General features: G+C 50.3%; 4 protein-coding genes across 4 annotated transcripts; 2 read left to right on the forward strand and 2 right to left on the reverse strand.

Annotated features, from left to right (window-relative positions):
- Window positions 1-4,659: 4,659 nt before the first annotated feature.
- LRP88_11624 (HET domain-containing protein) lies at window positions 4,660-7,026 on the reverse strand (the record flags this gene model as incomplete). The annotated part of the gene is made up of 4 exons (XM_083248050.1): window positions 4,660-4,685; window positions 4,739-5,791; window positions 5,840-6,334; window positions 6,627-7,026. The coding sequence occupies 4 exons, from the start codon at window positions 7,024-7,026 to the stop codon at window positions 4,660-4,662; spliced, it is 1,974 nt and encodes a 657-aa protein (XP_083095480.1).
- A 581-nt stretch (window positions 7,027-7,607) lies between these two features.
- Window positions 7,608-9,759, forward strand: LRP88_11625 (WW domain-containing protein; the record flags this gene model as incomplete). Its single annotated transcript, XM_083248051.1, has 3 exons — window positions 7,608-8,917; window positions 8,971-9,250; window positions 9,694-9,759. The coding sequence occupies 3 exons, from the start codon at window positions 7,608-7,610 to the stop codon at window positions 9,757-9,759; spliced, it is 1,656 nt and encodes a 551-aa protein (XP_083095481.1).
- Window positions 9,760-11,124: 1,365 nt separating this feature from the next.
- LRP88_11626 (Hydantoinase B/oxoprolinase-domain-containing protein) lies at window positions 11,125-15,177 on the reverse strand (the record flags this gene model as incomplete). Its single annotated transcript, XM_083248052.1, has 3 exons — window positions 11,125-11,961; window positions 12,014-14,143; window positions 14,200-15,177. The coding sequence occupies 3 exons, from the start codon at window positions 15,175-15,177 to the stop codon at window positions 11,125-11,127; spliced, it is 3,945 nt and encodes a 1,314-aa protein (XP_083095482.1).
- Window positions 15,178-15,421: 244 nt separating this feature from the next.
- Window positions 15,422-17,935, forward strand: LRP88_11627 (fungal specific transcription factor domain-containing protein; the record flags this gene model as incomplete). The annotated part of the gene is made up of 5 exons (XM_083248053.1): window positions 15,422-15,590; window positions 15,752-15,812; window positions 15,938-16,619; window positions 16,668-17,007; window positions 17,058-17,935. The coding sequence occupies 5 exons, from the start codon at window positions 15,422-15,424 to the stop codon at window positions 17,933-17,935; spliced, it is 2,130 nt and encodes a 709-aa protein (XP_083095483.1).
- Window positions 17,936-18,600: the final 665 nt, after the last annotated feature.

Raw genomic sequence — 18,600 nt, forward strand, 5'->3', positions numbered from 1 at the left:
CATATTTCTTTTTTTGCCTTGATTCGTTTCGTTTCATCGCATCGTTGAGAAAGACGCAAGGAAAGACGCAATCGCCAAGGGGCCTGTTCATGTGTCGACAAATTCAGTCGAATCACAAATAGAATTAAGCTTGATTAAGAAACAAGGCCGGGCCTCGATCGGTTGCTTTGGCCATGTGTTTGATGACGCCAAGAATAAAGTGTGGAGTTTATTGATTGAGGCGACTGGCTTTTTTGTTCCAGACTTTGGCGCTTGGGCTGAGATGGATAGCGCACAACTTCTAGCCAGTGACAGACTTCCTGTGCCTGGAAACGGGACCTGCCAAGGATCTTTTGTTGGCGCCTCTTCATTTGAATCAATGGTCTACCGGATGTCGGCTGCGAAACAACGGAGTAGGTTCGCTTAAATTCCTGAGTGGCTGCAGGGTGGATGGGGGAAGCCAGTTGAATTCCCGGCTGTGCCGAGCCTCATGGAGAATAGAAAAGCCGATTCTCTGTGACCCGGTGGAGTGAAAGTTCGTGGTCAGGATATGGCAGTACATCATAGAATTCAAATATTGAGATACGGCACGGTATTCGCACCTCTGCCTTTGTTTCCTAGATACTAGTGGTAGGTAGAACATGATGTTTAAAATCAAATATGAATGCATCAACGACCTAAGTACCTCAAAATAGGCTGTGAGGCGCTGTACAAATTGTGCTTGCTAGAAGAAATCTATGCTGATACCTAGTAGGCTTGAGGATAATGTGCTCGTCACGCCGACGGGCATTGGGGACTTGACAACGGTAACAAGGGATATGAACAAAATCGAGGCACTGATCTGTAGCAGCTGAATAACAGACGTGTATGAAAAATGCTTGTACAAACTAAACGCACTAACCAAAGAACCACATGAAACGAAAAAATATCAAGCCCCCTAGCATAATGTCCTGCTCCTCAAATGCGTCTATACCCTATTTATTTGGACCTATTCGCCACGCTACGCCAATCTCAAGCTTTAAGCTTTCGTCCCTCTCCTCTGGGCAGTCTTTGATCCTCAACTACAGTTTTCTGGCTCAGTTATCCCATCAAGGGCCGGGCTTCAACTATAATAAAGAACACATTGCTCAGTAGACCATTATTTATATTCATAAAGCGATTTACTCATTTAGTTCACGTCTTTCTAAGCCAAGATAGGATACAACTACTAACTGAGAAGAGACTCAACACACCTAAAAATAGGGCCTACTAGGTCCTTTGTTAATACCCCCTTATTTAAATCAAGCATCTATAAAATATTATCTACCAATAGAAGAAATATATTTAACCTACTTCCAAAGTAATTATAAAGGAGGATAAGGGAAAGTGTGAAGGCGTCAAGTACCTGATACTATGGCGTCACATAGAGGCGCGATCTCTTTTTGTCAGTGGTGTAGCGGACCTTACCATAAAGCAATTTGATTCCCGGATTGGCGAGACTCGTGGTTGAGATAGAAGCAAATCTCACATGACAAGACAGAGGAAAGGAGACCCGTAGCACAATAGTCTCAATGTAGCAATGCGTTCTTTGTTATAGTTGAAGCCCGGCCCTTGATGGGTTAACTGAGCTAGAAGGTCGTTCTCAACGCCACTGAAGAAGCTGCTATTAGTTGTGACTTCGCTCTACTGCCTCGCAGCGTTGGGCTCTTGTTAACCGCCAGAACCTCACACTACTATTCAGGATACGAGGATGTGGTTGGTGGTTTCAAGTTGGGTTTCTAGAGCTAACGCAAGAGTTTTGCCATAGCTTCAAGAGCAACAGAGGATAAGAAACTCTGTAAGCGATAGTCGTTACGATGCCCCCAGAAGAGGCCATCGGTCACAATAATAAACCATACAAACCGCACAATTATGGCTTAATGTTCTGGAAGATACACTGGTCATCAATCGAGCAACCTTGGTACCTCCAGTGCTGTCTAACTAATATAAAATGTACTAAACTATTGTTACTACGTCCCATGGCTGAATGTTTGGATCAAAGTCCACCGAGCAGCATCGAGAATTGTCGAAATCTGGCTCGTCAACATCTGCGTCGACCCAAATACCAAAAATCTCTTCAACCACATTTTCAAAAACAGGAAAGTACATGAAATAGCCTATACGTTCATAAGTATCGCTCTCCACGCCTTGTTCGCTTCTTTTCCGCAACACCAGCCCTTCGACATGAATTGCGTGAGGGGGTTCATTCACGGTCTCTATAGCTAGCAAAGTTGGCATGCTCCATAGGGGGAGCTCATCGAGCTCGCAATCGGGATTTGTGTCAATGACTGACCAGAAGTCCCCCTCGGGTATTTCAGTTCCATCTACCTCAACTTCAAGAACTTCCATTCCTGCTCTTCGTGGCGATGCATCCTCGAGTTTTCCTGATGTAACCCGAAGTGAGTGGAGTCTTGCTTCCACCTTGATATATCCACTTTTAACCTGAGCCATCTTATCACCATTCAACGGTGTAACTTGTGCATCTAATACACATACGAGGTATTCCATCCAGAGTAGCTGATTGTCGCGGGTTGTGGTGGTGAAACAGACGGGCCCGTCAATTGAGGCCCATGACCACGATGGCGCGCGATATTCAGGCTTCTTCCTCGGTTGTTGTGACTTTCTATCATCTCGGCACCAGCAAAGGAGCCTCTCAAGTGGTGTCCGCCAAAGTCCGGCAAGGTAATCGCCCCCAAATGTCTGCTGAAACAGCTTGGCCACGCCAGAGAGGGCAACAAGCCTGTCCTCAGAACGGGTAAGCTTAGTACGGGAGTATTCAGAAACAAGACGTTCCCATTGTGCGACTGGCCCCTTTGAGAGGGAGACGATGGGAATGTCAGTCGAATTCTCAAGTGACGGCATCTCCATGCGGGCGTTGCCATCCAGGCCATCAAGGTCAGCACCAAATCTGAGAGGATTGCCTTCGAATGAACAAACGCCCTGGGGCCACATTTCGCATGCAAATAGCTGCGAGCATCTCCAATACACCTGGTTCTCCCCAAATTGCAAAATTCGAGGTGCCAGCAGCCGCTCCTGGAAGACCCAGCCACGCCGGGTGAGAGGTGCGAATTCGAAGTCGTCGTCGAGAGCTGCATTGTCCCACAGAAGATAGTCTGCGTTGGTATTGTCATCCCATTCTGATCTGACGGTGATTGGATCAAACCCGAAAGACCCTCGTGCATTGAAAAGGCCATCTCCAGGGCCATTAGAGTGTCCGGCGACAATGTTGAGGGTAGCAAAACCGTAGACATGTCGCATGGTTGGCGACTCCTTGATCCAATCCTTTCTGGAATCTTGTTGAATGCACAAAGAGTCTATCCACAGATAGCGGATACGCAATCTCTGGGCAGTAAAGACAGCGTCTCGAAAGGTGGCCGGGAGGTCACGTATTGGCAGGCCGTCTTTTAGGGTCTTGATAGTCAGGGATGTGAATTTTAAAAAGTCGGAAAAGTCCCAGCGATGGCTGAGAGTAATATATGGCCCCGAGACTGAGCCAGAATCAGTCTCTATCACTCGGCACTCTGTGCTCCCCACTGGCCCAGTGTCGATAAGCCTGGTTGGATAACGGAAATCCAGGGTGTCCTTCCCACGCTGACAGCACTGTTGATGGGACACACGGCAATTGTCAAGCCATGTCTGAATGAGCTGGAAAGTCGATTCGGAATTGGAACAGACACTTATTGGCCGGCACAGTTGCTGCAGCTCAGTAGCTAATATTTGCAGTCAGAATACCTAGTCAATCGGCCCAACAGAGTCTAGCTGGAGGGGAAGTGGAGGGATGCCATACGAACCTGGACTAAGTGGTACTACACCAAAACTGTAATAGTAGCGGCCGAGGTTGAATTCCCCGTTATCTTTTCCATTTCTTTCCTCGAATTGGAACAAAAATCCGATCTCGCCAGGGCGATCATAATCACGGAGAACATGGTGCGACTTCAACGTTTCTAGATCCGCTAAGCCATCGACTGTTGAGGCCACGTGGTAAGCAAGCCGGGCGCAAAGAACACAGCCGGCGTTCATCCCATCATGGAGCTCTTCAAGAGACTGGTGGTGCGGAATAAAATTGATTTCCCCCTGACCGCGAAGTTGCTTGTTTTTTTTGCCTCTGAATATCGACTCGCAAACATTGCAGAGGAGACTGGTCATCTTACGTGCGGGGCGTGATAATGAAGAGGTATCGGCGATTAGACCACTCAACATAAATTACAAGAAGTAACATGGAGAAATATCTTTCGGAGAGTTCAAATTAAGGCCCTAATAATGCGGCTGGGCTGCCATTGCCCAATATCTTTAAGCGAGCCTGAAGGTGGGGGATGCCTTCAAATAGATTCTTACTGGCTCTCCTCCTTGTCGTGGCCACGCCACGAAATGTGATTGGGGATTAATTCGTAATACAGCAAGCCTCGAAGGCGTTCAGGCCAACCAAAGAGGGTTGAGGCCTTGTCGGTTGGTTGGTCATGTAACACAACGCAGCTTGGCGCCAGAATCTGAAAGACTCAAGAACGAAACAAACACTTTGTAACTGATGCTCTTGGAAACGTCATTTACATCAATAACACCACTATCTTCTTTCTTGATTAGCTCTAAAATCCCTTAACACTGGGTTAAACAAGTTTAAACCGAGTCTTCCCACCTTTCACAAACTCCTTCATGAGATCTGTGTCAAAGATGCTTCCCACCCCAATCCTCTGATAAACATTCTCTCCAAGCTCCCTCAGAAACAAAACATCATAAACCTTACCCCTATACCGGCCACGAAATAGAGGCGCCTGGACCTCAAACTTGCTCAGTCTGCTGGATCTCACATTGTGCCGCGTTGTAACATGGCATGCAATCACCTCATCGCTGAACATGTTCACGCAGTCTACTCCGCCGTAGTGCTGTGGCTCGTCTAGTGACGCCCAGCCTGCCACATCGTCTGGTCGAGACTTTGAGTGGACGGCATAATAGACCTCGTCAAACCGTGCGCTTTTGAGTTTCCCCTTGATGATGTTTTGAGGCTCACGGGTCATCTCACCTGTCATCTCCCGGGCTCTCCAAGTCTCGAACAGTTGCTCGACTCTCATCTCTCTGATATTCTGCGGGCTTTCCTCTGCGCCCTTGACAACCACCTTGACAAGCCTCCCGTTCAGATCAAGTGCCCTGTTTTTGAGAGCATTTAGATCACCAGGCGCGTGGACTGGTACTCGTAGAATCTGGAGCGCTTTCTCTGTCCCCCGGTGGCGATTAAACCACACCACAGGGCTGCGGAGGGATAACCAAGACCACGAGGGAGCGCTGCAGGTGCAAGCAGCTGCCTGAGGGGCTCGGGATCTCCAGAGCAGGCCATGATGCAAATCCTCCCTCCAGAGACCAAACGCATATGTCGAGACAGGAGGGACATACTCCTTGCCCCTTCGAGCCATGGATCTGGCAATCAACCTTTCCAGCCTTTTACGCTGCCACGAACCCTTGAATACCTTGTCGTACTCACCAGCGACGCCAGAGATGGCTACGAAATGGTCTTTGCTGGGAAATGTAAGATCGGTACTCGAGTATCCGGCAACGATGGTGTACCAGCGATGATAGGGTGCCGTCTTCCGTCCTTCTAGGTCGACCTTCAAAGTACGGTTGAGGGTCATGCCAAACCTGCCGATACTAAAGTTTGCGTCTGGCAGGTTCCTAGCATTCATGATGGATCCGGGCAATATTTGGTTGCTAGGAATGGTTCTGGGCGTGGAAGAGGCGCATTCTGCAAATGTTTCCGAGTCGGTGAAGTATACAATCCGTCGGGACAACATGTGTTCTTGGAAAACTAGATCTGTTAGTAGATCGAAGTTCAAGGTTAGAGAATGAAACTCACCCCAACCCCGGGACATCAAGTTGCTTTGATCCACATCGTGAGAGAATAGTCTCTCAGCCTTCAGAGGTCGTCGATACGCGTACATGTGGCCGGCGCGTTTACCGGTGCGTTTGCCGTCCTCAAAAAATGGCAGTTGTGCGATGGACTCGATACCCGGGCTTCTCATCTCCAAGAAGCCACAGTCTTCTGCCCCACTGATAGCACAGATTGTAAAGAGCGAGTGCTGATAATAATCTCCCATCCGCGTTGCCTCTTCTGTCCAGTCTTGACCGTTATCTCCACTCTGGATGATGCAGAGGCTGTCGATCCAGATGAATGGGATTTTTAGGCCTTGAGCAACTGCTATGGCATCTTGGAATGTCGGAGTAAGCTTATCCAGATCTACCTCGTTCAGGCGATCGCTGAGGTTTGAGACTGTGGTATTGCATGCTGCCGTGTTGTCATGCCACCTATGGCTCAGCGTGATATACTTTCCCTTCTTACCGCCCGTGTTCTCTAGACAGACATGGTTTTCTGTCACCTTCACGCACCGCGTTGGTAGTGGTGATTCGGAAGGTTTTGGTCGTGCGTCTCCCGACGTCAACCTGGCACATGCTGTGTGTGCCCGACCGCCGTTCATGCATTGATCCAGCCACTGGCTTAGCATCTCGTAAAACTCAGGAGTGTCTCTATCGGTGCCTAGGTATCTTCCTCCTATCATTCCACTCCGAAATGCCCGGCTCTCTGGACAAGATGACAGCGTCAGCTCAAGACATCAGATCTTTGGGAAAGGCTGGCAAAGACTCACCATGGTCTGCGGCAAGACATACCTCGTAATCGGTAAACTCCTCAGTGATCAAAACATTGATATGATCCACAGTCGAACTCGCAAATTTGTCATTGGCCAGGACCACATGAACCGTGTTGAGCTGAGGCTTGTCCCTGTCGGTACCAGTTCCTCTAACATGGAGTCGAAGCCAGCGACATGTGTCGGGCAAGGCTTTCTTGGCCGGTGTAATATGTTCATATTCCTGTCTGCGGAAACCCTTTTTCATGCTCGATGCTATTTCCCATAGCAGGGTGCAGAATCGACATCCGTTGAGGCTTTGCTGTTCTAGATCGGCGAGACTACGCGTCCAGGGCAGCACGTTGCTTGCCATATTGAACTTGCAGATGTCGAGTTCTGCGCATGTTGTACAGAGGGGCATTTTGGCGAAAACTGGCGGCTAGGTGATGGAGGTTGAAGGAGATGAGGAGTTGAGAATTGATTGACAGCAACTTTCCTCGATTCATCACTCTGTCGCGTGAGAGAACAAATGTTACAGATCGAGACAACGATAAGCGCTTGTTACCCCCCGTCATCTTACTTCCCCAGCCAAGATCCAATCATACCAACAGTGGCGTTGATCCTACATGCAAGAAATCCTTGGCATGCGTCGCAGATCTCTCAGCCTGATTTCAAGTCCAGGCTCATCTCTCGCATTCTTTCTTATCTTAATGACGCCCCCAAAGAGGCCATCAGATTCTCTTTAACAACATCCTCAAAGGCTTTGCAACCATGGCGCGCTTCGATACACTGTCCTTCAGGCCGCCCCCCTTCTGGAGGCGGATTTTTCAGTCTCCATACCAGAAATAGCATATCGGATCATGTGCCTGGCACAGTCTTTGTTGTATCCCCATCATCACGCTCAACGTCCTCGCTAGGGAGATCAGACCAGGGCTTGAGCTGCGTCTGACATCGATATTGCTGTCTGTGGCCTTTGCATTTGTCACCCTTTTTTGCGGAACAATGTCTGGGACTATGCTTCCTCAGCAGGGGATTTTGCTGATGCACGCTGTATTGGCCATGATTAGCGCTATCCCTGCTGTCATGTTGTTCGCTTCGCTCTTCAAGGAGGGCGATGCTCATCAGTGGAAACTTACCTGGTGGTACTTTGCTACCGTCATCATGCCGGTTCCTCTGAGTTGCCTGGCAACACTTGTCACATCGGTTTACTTGATTATCGAAGATGGTCAAGTTGTCAAGACTTTAGCCCAGTCAACGAATAGTGATGATCATCTCCGCAATGAACCGCAGAGCAGCATGGAATCCCTCCACTATGAAGTTCTTCTTGGCGATTCAGGTGTCGATACCGAAGCCGCTATCAGCGATGGGCCAATTGGAAGGTTATACCTGAAACAGATCCGCCGCGAAATCCCCGATGAAGCCAGGAGCAACACCACTTTCCATCAAAGTGGAGGACGTTGGCCTCCACCATATCCATGGGGAAAACGCACCACCTGGCGGTGGAATGAAGAACAGCTTCCTGCAGACTTTACAATGCACAATACTGAAGACGGTGGAAGATACTTTACACATGCCTCTGATACCAAACCGATCTGGAGAGACCCACGATTCTGTACTGGATGGACCAAGTTTGTCGACAAAGGAACGGGGAGAACATGCTATGTCGATCACAACAACCGATATACGACCTGGCTCAAGCCAGCTCTCCCCTACCTCAAAGGATTCGACGACGACATTTTTAGAGAATGGGAAAAGATCTGGATCCGGCGAGCCAACCGCTTCTTCTTTGTCAACCACCGAACAGGAGAGACAACATGGAAAAGTCCGCAGCGCAAAAAGCAACCAAAAGCAGAATTCGTCGATCAGTCAGGCGAATTACCTCCCGGATGGGAAAACTACTCCTCTCGGGGCAGAGATTACTATGTCTGTCACAATACCCAAACCTGGACAGGGTACGATCCACGCAATTCCCTGCCGCCCCTCGAGTCCAGATGGCTGCAGGAGTTGCATCACAGCTGCAACAACCGCGAGGGCGCGACGATCTGCTTCTTGGACACGCAAAACGGCCAGTGGGCTTACAAAGACCCGAGAAGGCCCGAGGAGCAATCAGAAGTGGTTGAATCCCCGAGATCAACCCGATCGGGGTCAAACAGCGCAGAGAGCATATACAATGACATAAGCTTCAAGCAGCGTTACTTGGCTGCAAGATATACCCGTCTATATGCCCTGTTGTTGGCAATACTTTTGTTTGCCCAACTTGGCATTGCGATTTCTCTTGCACTGCGATTTCGTCTCAATACGGATGTTCACTGGTAAGTAAGGACATGAACAAGGCTCCATGCTGCACAGTTGACAACCCTACTAGGTTAATATTTGTCCCTTGGATGCCTGTGCTTACCGGCATCATCGACTTGGGAGTAACACTCATTTGCCTCTTCTTCTTCTTTGGCTTTGGCCCTCCAACAGTGGATGCGATGACCAACCACCTGAACTGTTTAGCCTGGATAGCAAACTCGGCCGCTATGGCTTATCCAGTTGCTGTGGAAGTTGTCTCGGTGAAGAACCTTCGGGTGAAGGACATGGCGCAGGATGAGGCGGATGATTATCTGAGAGTAACTCAAGAGTTGATCAAGTGGCTGCTTGTGGTTAGCTGTTTATCGGCGTTGACGACGGGTCTTTGGATATGGCATGGGTATGCGTTTGGGAGATACCGGCGGTAGCAATATCGCACACAGTGTTGATCAGGGACTTTAAGGTGTAATTTTTGGTCGAGTCCAACAAAAATATTATCGTAATCACCAACGCTAAAGAAATCTGCTTCAGTCTTCGCTACCCTCAGGCGGAAAAGAATACGTCAATTATGCATGTTGACAGCTAGAGTAATGGATCTTAGGTTTGTTGGGAAGAGCGGGCATGCACAGTTGCGCCTTGCGAAAATCTTAAATTCTCGCCAAAAATGGTTCTTCCATAAGACACCGTCTCGTCCATCTCTTTACGGGTCTTTACTCGCTTTCTATTCTCAAAACTTCCGGCGTCGGTAAAACAGAATCCTATCAAGATGTCGCTCTTATTCGAAACTTTTCCCCAGAAGGACGTGACGGACCAGGTGCTGGAGGATGCCGCCATCCTGTTCAGAGAGCACTATGGCTTCTAGGGTAATAGCACAGGACTGGAGGGTAAGCTTTCATGCCTTACATCTTTTCAAGGCCAACCTCTCTGATGTTGTTTACTACAGGGAAACGTGTCAGGATCAGCCCGAAGCGACTTCGAGACCAATACTTACCTGAGCATGCCGACTGCTGCTACACCAGAGCCCTTTTAGACGGTCGACTCGTGGGTCATGCAATCACATGTCGATGGGACTGGAATGGAAAATGTGTCTGCTGGGTGACGCAGCTGGTGGTTCACGTGGAATATCGTCATGCAGGCATCGCGACCATCCTTCTGCGACTGTCCAGGGTCGAGTCCGACGACATCTATGGCATCCTGAGTTCGCACCCGTTCGCGTGCATGGCGGCGGCCACCAGTTTTGGCGGTAGGTGAACCCGTTCCTAACCCAGGTAAACACATCTACTAATGACATCTGACAGAGTCCATTGTTAACCCACCCCTTGACTTTACTCGCCAACACGCCCAAGAGATATTGAAAGCCTCGCCGATCGATTATGTTGCAACAGCAGTCGTCAAGGGCTCTCTGTTCAGTAACGATGATTCAGAGCGTCTTGTTTCTGGCGCCGATACCCAATTCTTTGTAGACCACGGGGAACCTGGTGCCGCGCTGAACACTGCCCTGAGCCAATGTCGTTGGTCCCTGGGGAGTCTGCCTGAGGGTCACGAATACCTCCTCGTTTTCCCCGCCAAGACGACGCAAAATGTTCCTCAATAGCCAGTATTAAGTTGCGAGAATAGCCATTCCTGCCATCCATATCAAAGCGACATTATGCGTTCCTCACAACAGTTTAGGGTAGGGGCGTCTTAACTCCTCTAAGAGCATAAACTTTTTATGATAAGTGTTGGATAGCGTACGGCATACTCGATCAGAAAGATATGAAACAACACGATGTGGAGCCAAAAGTGATGATGTTGCTTCATCCTCCTCCCGGCCCCCTCTTTTTTCAAGAGGGGGTTTTCTAGTCATCTGACTAAGGCTAGGATATCTGTGTACTAGGGGTTTATGCAAATTCGGGGCAGATGCCGCCACATAAGGGGTCGATCCAACAATAAGTTAAATAAATTATGCATAAAACTTATGCTCTTATAGATTGCTAGTCTATAGTATTAGTTATGACTTGGATAACTCTGGTTTAAGTCTTTATGAGCCATACATAAGGGTAAACCAATCCGATTACACTCACACCTGCATGCGACCGATTTTGCGCCAATAGGCTTGCGCTCAACTCTTACTTTCCCAAGTACCATTTTGTAAGAACAACGTAGTCATGGGCTCTTTTCCAGCGATATTACGGGCAATTTATTTAACTATTTTTAATTCCATGCAACAGGGCAATTTACATGATAACTAATTTCCAGTGGCAATGCTATGTCTCACTCCCAGGGACCCATTCGTCAATAGTGACCTCGCATCTCGCTCCTTGATCTCCAACCCAGTACCCAACGACTGAGGTGCCTTGACCCCATTCTTCGACGGCACAGGGCCGAAGCCACCTCCTCCGGGTGTCATGATAATGACACGATCTCCAACCCCGAAATGCGACGTCTTGCGTGGTCCGAGCGACACCTGTCTTGTCGCGCCGGTGACGGGATCCTTGCGGACCCAGATGTTCTGACCTCGCTGGCCATCCCCTCCGCCCTCGAGTCCATATGGTGCCGTGACTCTTCGGTCTGTGAGGACGGAAACCTGAAGGGGCATGCGGAACTCCATCTCCCGAATGCATCCGTCACCGCCACGCCATTGACCATCACCACCACTTCCTTTGCGGATCGAGAACTCGTGAAGAATTACTGGATACCGCTTCTCCAAGATCTCTGGATCTGTGATGCGTGTGTTCGTCATATGTGTGTGAACAGCACTGGCACCATGCCAGCCCTGACCAGCTCCAGCACCGCCACAGATGGTCTCGTAGTAGCCGAAACCCTTCGTGACCTCTCCAGTGACGGGGTCAGTACCACCACAGCCGAAGCTGAGGTTGTTCATGGTGCCTTGAGAAGCGGCTGCGGCGTTGAAAGCGCGGAGAACGAGATCGGCCACCTTCTGAGAGGTTTCTGTCGTGCAACCAACGGTGCCGGCAGTTGGCGAGGGAGACAGGATGGTGTTCTCCGGGCAGACAACCTTGATCGGCTTGAGGCAGCCCTGGTTGAGCGGGATATCTGTTGAGATCATGGATCGGAGGCAGTACTGTTGAAAATGTTAGCGACCAATAACCTAGAGATAATGAAGTGAAACTTACCATGATGACAGAGTACGAGCAAGTAGGGGGGGCGTTGAGGTTGCCCGAGTGCTCAGGACCTGTACCAGTGAAGTCGAAAACAGCCTCGCCAGTATCCTTGTCAATGGTAACCTTGAGCTTGAAAGGAATGCCGTCGTCATTGTACTCAGTGGCCTCAAGAACACCACCCTCATGCTTGACGGCAAACTGCTTAAGCAGATCACGGACCGATTGAGCAGCATTGTCCTGAATGGCATGCATGTAAAGCTGCACAACGGGCCAGGTGAACTCCTTAATCAGAGCCCGAATCAGCTCAATACCCTTCTGGTTGGAAGCAACAGCGGCCTTGAGGTCGGCAATGTTTTCGTTCAGAGTACGTGTTCCACTGCAGCCGGGGTAAGAAGCAGGCTCATCGTACAGACGCTTGATGAGTCCAGCCTCATCGAACACGCCCTGGTCTATCATCTTGAACGACTCAATGGCGGCGCCCTCCTGCCACAGCTCAGTTGAGTTCGGTGGCATGGAGCCGGGAACGATACCGCCGATATCGGCGTGGTGACCACGGTTGGCGACAAAAAAGATGATTTCCTTGGGGTTCTCTTCATCGTCAAAGACAGGAGTGATGGTGGTGATATCCGGCAGATGTGTACCGCCAGCTGTGGGATGGTTGCTGATAATGACATCGCCCGGCTTCAGCTCACCGGCCTCATATCGCTGGGCTTGGTAGGCGATGGCGGTACTCATAGATCCAAGATGACTGGGAACATGAGGAGCATTGGCAACGAGGCCTCCATCCGCCGAGAAGATGGCACACGAATAATCCAATCGCTCCTTAATGTTGACCGAAATGGAAGTCTTTTCCATCGTGTGTCCCATCTGCTCGGCAACCGTCATGAAACGGTGTCCAAAGACGCTGAGTTGCACAGGGTCGACGGTCTGAGTAGTCACGCTTTGCTGCTCGGCCTTGTCGACCTCGAGGACAACGTGTTCAGGAAGGACAACAGCCTTGCTCAGGTGATCGACAACGATAGTTTGCGTCTTGTCGATAATCATAGCAGGACCAGTGATGTGCACACCAGGGCTGATCGACTTGAGCTCGTAGACGCTTGTCTGAGTCCATCCATGCTTCTCGAAAAAGATCTTCCTCGAGAAGATGGGTGTGGGCACAGGAGTCAGGCCGTCAGAGTTGTACTTCTTGAGCTCTGCGAATGGACTGGAGATGTTGAGCACACGAGATTTGCCCACACTTCGAACACGAACATCATCAATCAAGATGTCTCGGGACTGAGAGAAGCCAAACTCCTGCGTATGTCTCGCGGTGAAGGCATCGCCGGCATCTTCCACGCGGGAAGAAACGGGGATCATGAGAGATGTATCGCTTCCCTTATATCTCATGTTGAGGAAGTACTCGTGCTCGGTTGACTTGGCGTCAAAGCCTTGGGACTCCAGCCCCTTAGCTCCCTGAGAGGAGAGCGACTCGAGTCTGGCCTTGACCTCAGGCACAACCTCCTCAGAGAAGGTAATGGCTGCAGGCTCCTGGTTCTCGACCACGACATCAGCCAAGGCCATTCCGTAGGCGGACAGGATACTGGAGTAGCAGGGGATGATGGCTCGCTTGATGCCGAGATCACGAGCGATAAAGACAGCGTGCTGTCCACCGGCACCACCAAAGCAACCAAGGTTGTGGCTCGCCGCTCCATATCCGCGGCCTTCGCTAAGGGTTCGGATAGGTCGAGTCATGGTAGCATTCGCAATAGCGAGGAAGCCAAGAGCAAGTGTCTCTGGGGTGAAGGGTTCACCGCCATCCTTCTCACGGTTGACAATGTCTGTGAGAGCGGCAAACTTGGACTTGACAATGTCGAGATCCAGTCTTCGGGGGAAGAAATCGGGGATGATTCGGCCGAGGAGGAAGTTAGCGTCCGTCACGGTCAAGGGACCTCCTCTTCCGTAGCATGCAGGTCCTGGGTTCGCACCAGCACTGCTAGGACCGACCTTGAGGAGGCCGTTCTCCCAGGCCAGGATAGAACCGCCACCAGCAGCAACAGTGTTGATGTCGAGTTGTGGAGTTTGAATTGTGACCTCAGCAATGGTGCTCTCGAAGATGTGCTCGAGGGCGCCAGAGTATCTGGCAACATCTGTACTTGTACCGCCCTGAAGAAATAATTAGAATGAACAAGGGGAAATTTTAAAGAAAGGGCGTCACATACCATATCAAAGCCTAGCACTGGTGTGCCATCAGCGTCATCGTAGCATGTCCTCGATAGACCGACAACGCCTCCAGCAGGACCACTCAAGACACCCCTCAAACCAGTAAACTTGGACCAACTCGTCAGACCACCATCAGACTGACAGATAAGAAGCTTATTCGCGCTCTCGTCCTCCAGCTGGCCCTTAAAGTTCTTGCGGAAGCCATCAAGATAGGCCATGGTCATGGGTGTAAGATACGCGTCGGCAACGGCAGATTGACTTCGAGGCACATACTTGGCCATGGACTGAAGAACAGAAGAGGCAGAGACCTTGAAGCCCATCTCTTCGGCGAGGTTCTTGACCTGGAGTTCGTGCTCCGGGTAGGTATAAGAGTGCATGAGACCGATTGCAACATTCTTGAAACCTTGGGCCTTGAGTTTCTCAAGATCGGCCCGCACAGCAGTGAGATCTGGTTTCTTCATGATCCTCACGACTTCTCCAGTCTGGCCCATGACAAGGGCTGAATCTGACGCAACATCGATTGGCGCGGTTTCTGGTGTTTCGCTAGCACCCTCAATGGTAACACGCTCATCGATTTCGACTACTGTCTCGTAAAGTTGTTCTAATCTCCGGACAGCAAGGTCGAATAGGTCTGGTCTGGTCTGGTTGCCGATAAGAAGGATATCTCGGAAACCCTTTGTGGCAAGAAACGCGACTCTGTCGCCCTTTCGTTCCAAGAGAGCATTTGTGGCGACTGTTGTCCCCATGCGAATGGACTCGATGGGCTCGAGATCTAATAGAGATCCCTTGGGAATGGACTTCTCCAAGGCAATCTCGAGGATTTGTCTGATGCATTCTGTCGGAGCGTCGTCGTACTCATCTGGGCATACTGAGAGGATCTTGAAGACTATGTGCTCGCTTCGCCCAGGAACCTCTGCCCAGGCATCTGTAAAGGTGCCACCACGGTCGATGGCGATGCGAATGCCTTGAGTTGCCATTGTGAAGGAGTTATAGAGGAGGAAGGGGTAGGGTGAGGTGTTCAAGACGGGGGAAGATGACTGGGATGGAGAAGAAGTTGTAGGATTGTCTGGATCTTGACCACCTCCATGGTGTATTATATCAACCTTCGGGGCAATGATGAAGCCTCAATGTTGTGGGGGAATCTCCGTGATGCAATCCTCGGCTTCGTCTCCCGCAAACGGCATTGGTCGGTTCAGAGCTTAGTCATCGGCAAAATTGAGATTGCCGGTCGACCCACTCGGTAACGTGACACTTGCCGACGTCTCCGCCTCCGTCCTCGGCTCTCTAAGCTCACCAACCGGCAACTCGACTCGAAGCCAGGCCGATTACCCCGGGGTCAAGACATCCATCGGACCCGCACTCCGGAAGACCGAGTTTGTTCCAATAACTTGTGGGTTGACCAGGCATACGAACGGAATCCACCCAGTTCGTCTCGCATTCCAGGATGAGCGTTCAGACCACCAGACGACCCAGAAGACTGCTGGCAGCGTGAGCATCTCGCCTACTTCCGGCATCTTACGTACAAGATATTCTAACTGAGAATCACTGCAGCTGCCATAGATGTCACGTTCAAAAGATCAAATGCTCAGGGACCCAACCGTGTCAGTCGTGCGTGAGTACCGGCAGGGTTAACGAGTGTCAATTCCCTGCCAGGGAGCGAAAGATTACAATCTCTGAAAGGTGTGTGCTCTGACAAGGCCTCAAACCCCATGTACTCATCCGAATACCCTCCTGTAGCTACCTCAAGAAGCTGGAGGCAGACAGCAAACGATTACGTGCAGTTACTCAGAACCCAACACCAGAGAGCGAGCAGAGCTTCAACACCCCCTTCGACGATAACGAGACCGAGGACGAGCCACCATCGCTGTCCAAAGAGGAGAGCAACCTATTCAACCCCCTATTTGATCGCCAACCAGAAAAGCCTGTTCACGAACGCTCATCAGAGCCAGGCTTCATCGGAGAAGCATCATGTGCCGCCTTTAGCAACCGACTCATGTCGTGCCTTGACGACACCTACACACCATCCACAGCCGGCTTATCCAACTATTATCGTCTGAATACGCACGGCCGCATGCCTCCAGAAGAAGGCCCCGAGTTCCCAGAGCGGATGCACGTCAAGCTCCTCTTGAACGTTGCCCGGCGATTCATTGGCAATTACCATCCTCTCTTTCTAGAAGTCACGTTCATGCGAGAGATTGATGCTGTCTATCGGAGAGAGCTGATGCCCTCGACACTATGGCTATGCAAATTCTACGCTCTGATGGCTCTAGGGGAGATCTACACACATAGAAGAGGTGTCGGTGACAACAACAGAGTGCCCGGCACAGACTATTATGTGCGGGCAGTGAACTTGCTCCAAGAGAACCAAGACGCCTATGAGGAGCCCTCTCTTATGCAAGTAGAGGTTTTGACACTGCTGGTAAGGGGAAGGGTCCGACTATTGTTACGCTGCTAACAGGACAACTAGGCATGGGCGTCCAATATTCTCGGTCGAATCAGAACTGCATACTGCTACAGTGGCATCGCTATGAGGCTGGCTCAGAGTCTAGGCATGCATCGGTCCGCTTCGAGGCATACAACTCTCACGCCAGTTGAACGAGAAAGTCGACGGCGGACTTGGTGGGTGCTTTACTTCTTTGACCGATTCTCGGCCTCGAAGCTTGGTCAACCTATCACTGTTAGAGATGAGGATATCGACGTCGAGATGCCAAGTATGGACGGTCTGACAAGGGAAGAGATGGCGGAATTCTTGGACCCTCAGAACCTGATTATCAACATCAAGCTCGCACGAATCATCGGAAACATCTGTGAGTCATCGCATCCCATCTTGTGTCTCGTTCTGACTTGGCTCGCCTAGTGACACATATCTACGGTATACCGAAAGCTACCAATGGGCTCTATATTCACCAAGTACACGGCATTCTGAAACAACTTCGAGCATGGAACGATGAGCTGCCGCCTGAAATGAGAATCAAGGAACGGGGCACTCTTCGACCTGTTGCCAGCCTACACCTTGCCTACAATCAATGCATCATCCAAACAACTCGTCCCGTCCTTTTACATCTCTTCAAAATGCAGTTCCAGTTGGGCTCCAGGGTGCGAGAGGATGTGCCGCCACGTCAAAGCGTCTCGTCCATCACCTTGGCCTTGGCAGAGAGCTGTGTGAATGCGGCCCAAGCATCAAGCCGGATCGTTGAGGGCCTCTTTCTTGATGGCTCCATGGCTACATTTGGATATTGGGATGCACACCACATCTTTTCAGCAGCCATGATTCTGATCATGTCGGCCGTCATGAAGCCAACGGCTGTCAACTCGGATCATCTCGAGACCTTGTTGAGCGTACTTCGGTCGCTCAAGACTGATGGAAATATCCCTGCCGTTGATTTCTGCGAGAGGTTATCGCAGATTCAGGCAGGTGTCTCAAACCTGAGAGCCACTGGTCGATTAGACCCCGTATGCATTGAGAAGCCTCCGCTTGCTGGTCAAGTGGTTGCAACACCAGATGCTACGATGGGTGCAGGACATCCCTTTCAACAGAGCGTGAATATGCCGAGCAGTGCAGGAGGAGATTTAGGTATTATTAACTATGCTAACGTCGATGTACTCGGCAATCCTCTCCTTGGTAGTTTTCTAGACGGGAATCAGGTACAGTGGTTGGATGCTCTGTTCTCAGAGAATGGCACTTGGAAAGAGTTCGCCTCTGAGATTGAAGAGCAGTTTCAGTTTGGAGCGTAGAGATTACCCTCGAATTAGATGACGATAGTGCACGTCGGCTACAATGATTGACAAGCGAATGAAGCAGTCCCTGGAATTACTCTGTCTTACTATGCTCCTTGATCGACCGGCTATCAACCATTTACGGAATACCTGCTAAAAATAGACTAGTCGATAACGTAACGGTATTATCGATCGGCAAGTTCAAAGTTGCCACGGGTATACTCGCTTGTAGATATCGCCTATCTAGACAATGGGAACCAGAACAAGGGTCCGAGATAGGTCAAGGCAGAAAATCATAAGTTTGTTATCGGGGGTTGTTATGAGATATATCCGTATCTACCGGGGTCTGTTTAAATGACTCGCGTGAAACCCAACACCTGACCCGTTTATCCTCGTTTCGAGAAGGATTCCACGCAATCTTAACTCGGGCGGAGAAAACCTTGCGACACACCAGCCAGTGACGTCAAAGCCTTGCCTCGACGAAGATCGGCAAGACACAAAATACCGGTTGCTACTGATTCATGTCACCGGCAAACCCCTCACGGACCGGACCCTCTCCACCCCGACAAGGCAGGTCCTCGAGAACTACGGGAGCCTATCCCTGTCTTATCCTAGTCTCCATCCATGAACAATCTGGTGATATCTCCAGGCGAAGATTCCCCTCACTATCTTTCAAGATCCGG

This window comes from Fusarium phalaenopsidis, assembly GCF_050370095.1.
Source record: "Fusarium phalaenopsidis strain FUZ10S chromosome Unknown contig_32316, whole genome shotgun sequence".
In the NCBI taxonomy this organism is placed as follows: Eukaryota; Fungi; Ascomycota; class Sordariomycetes; order Hypocreales; family Nectriaceae; genus Fusarium; species Fusarium phalaenopsidis.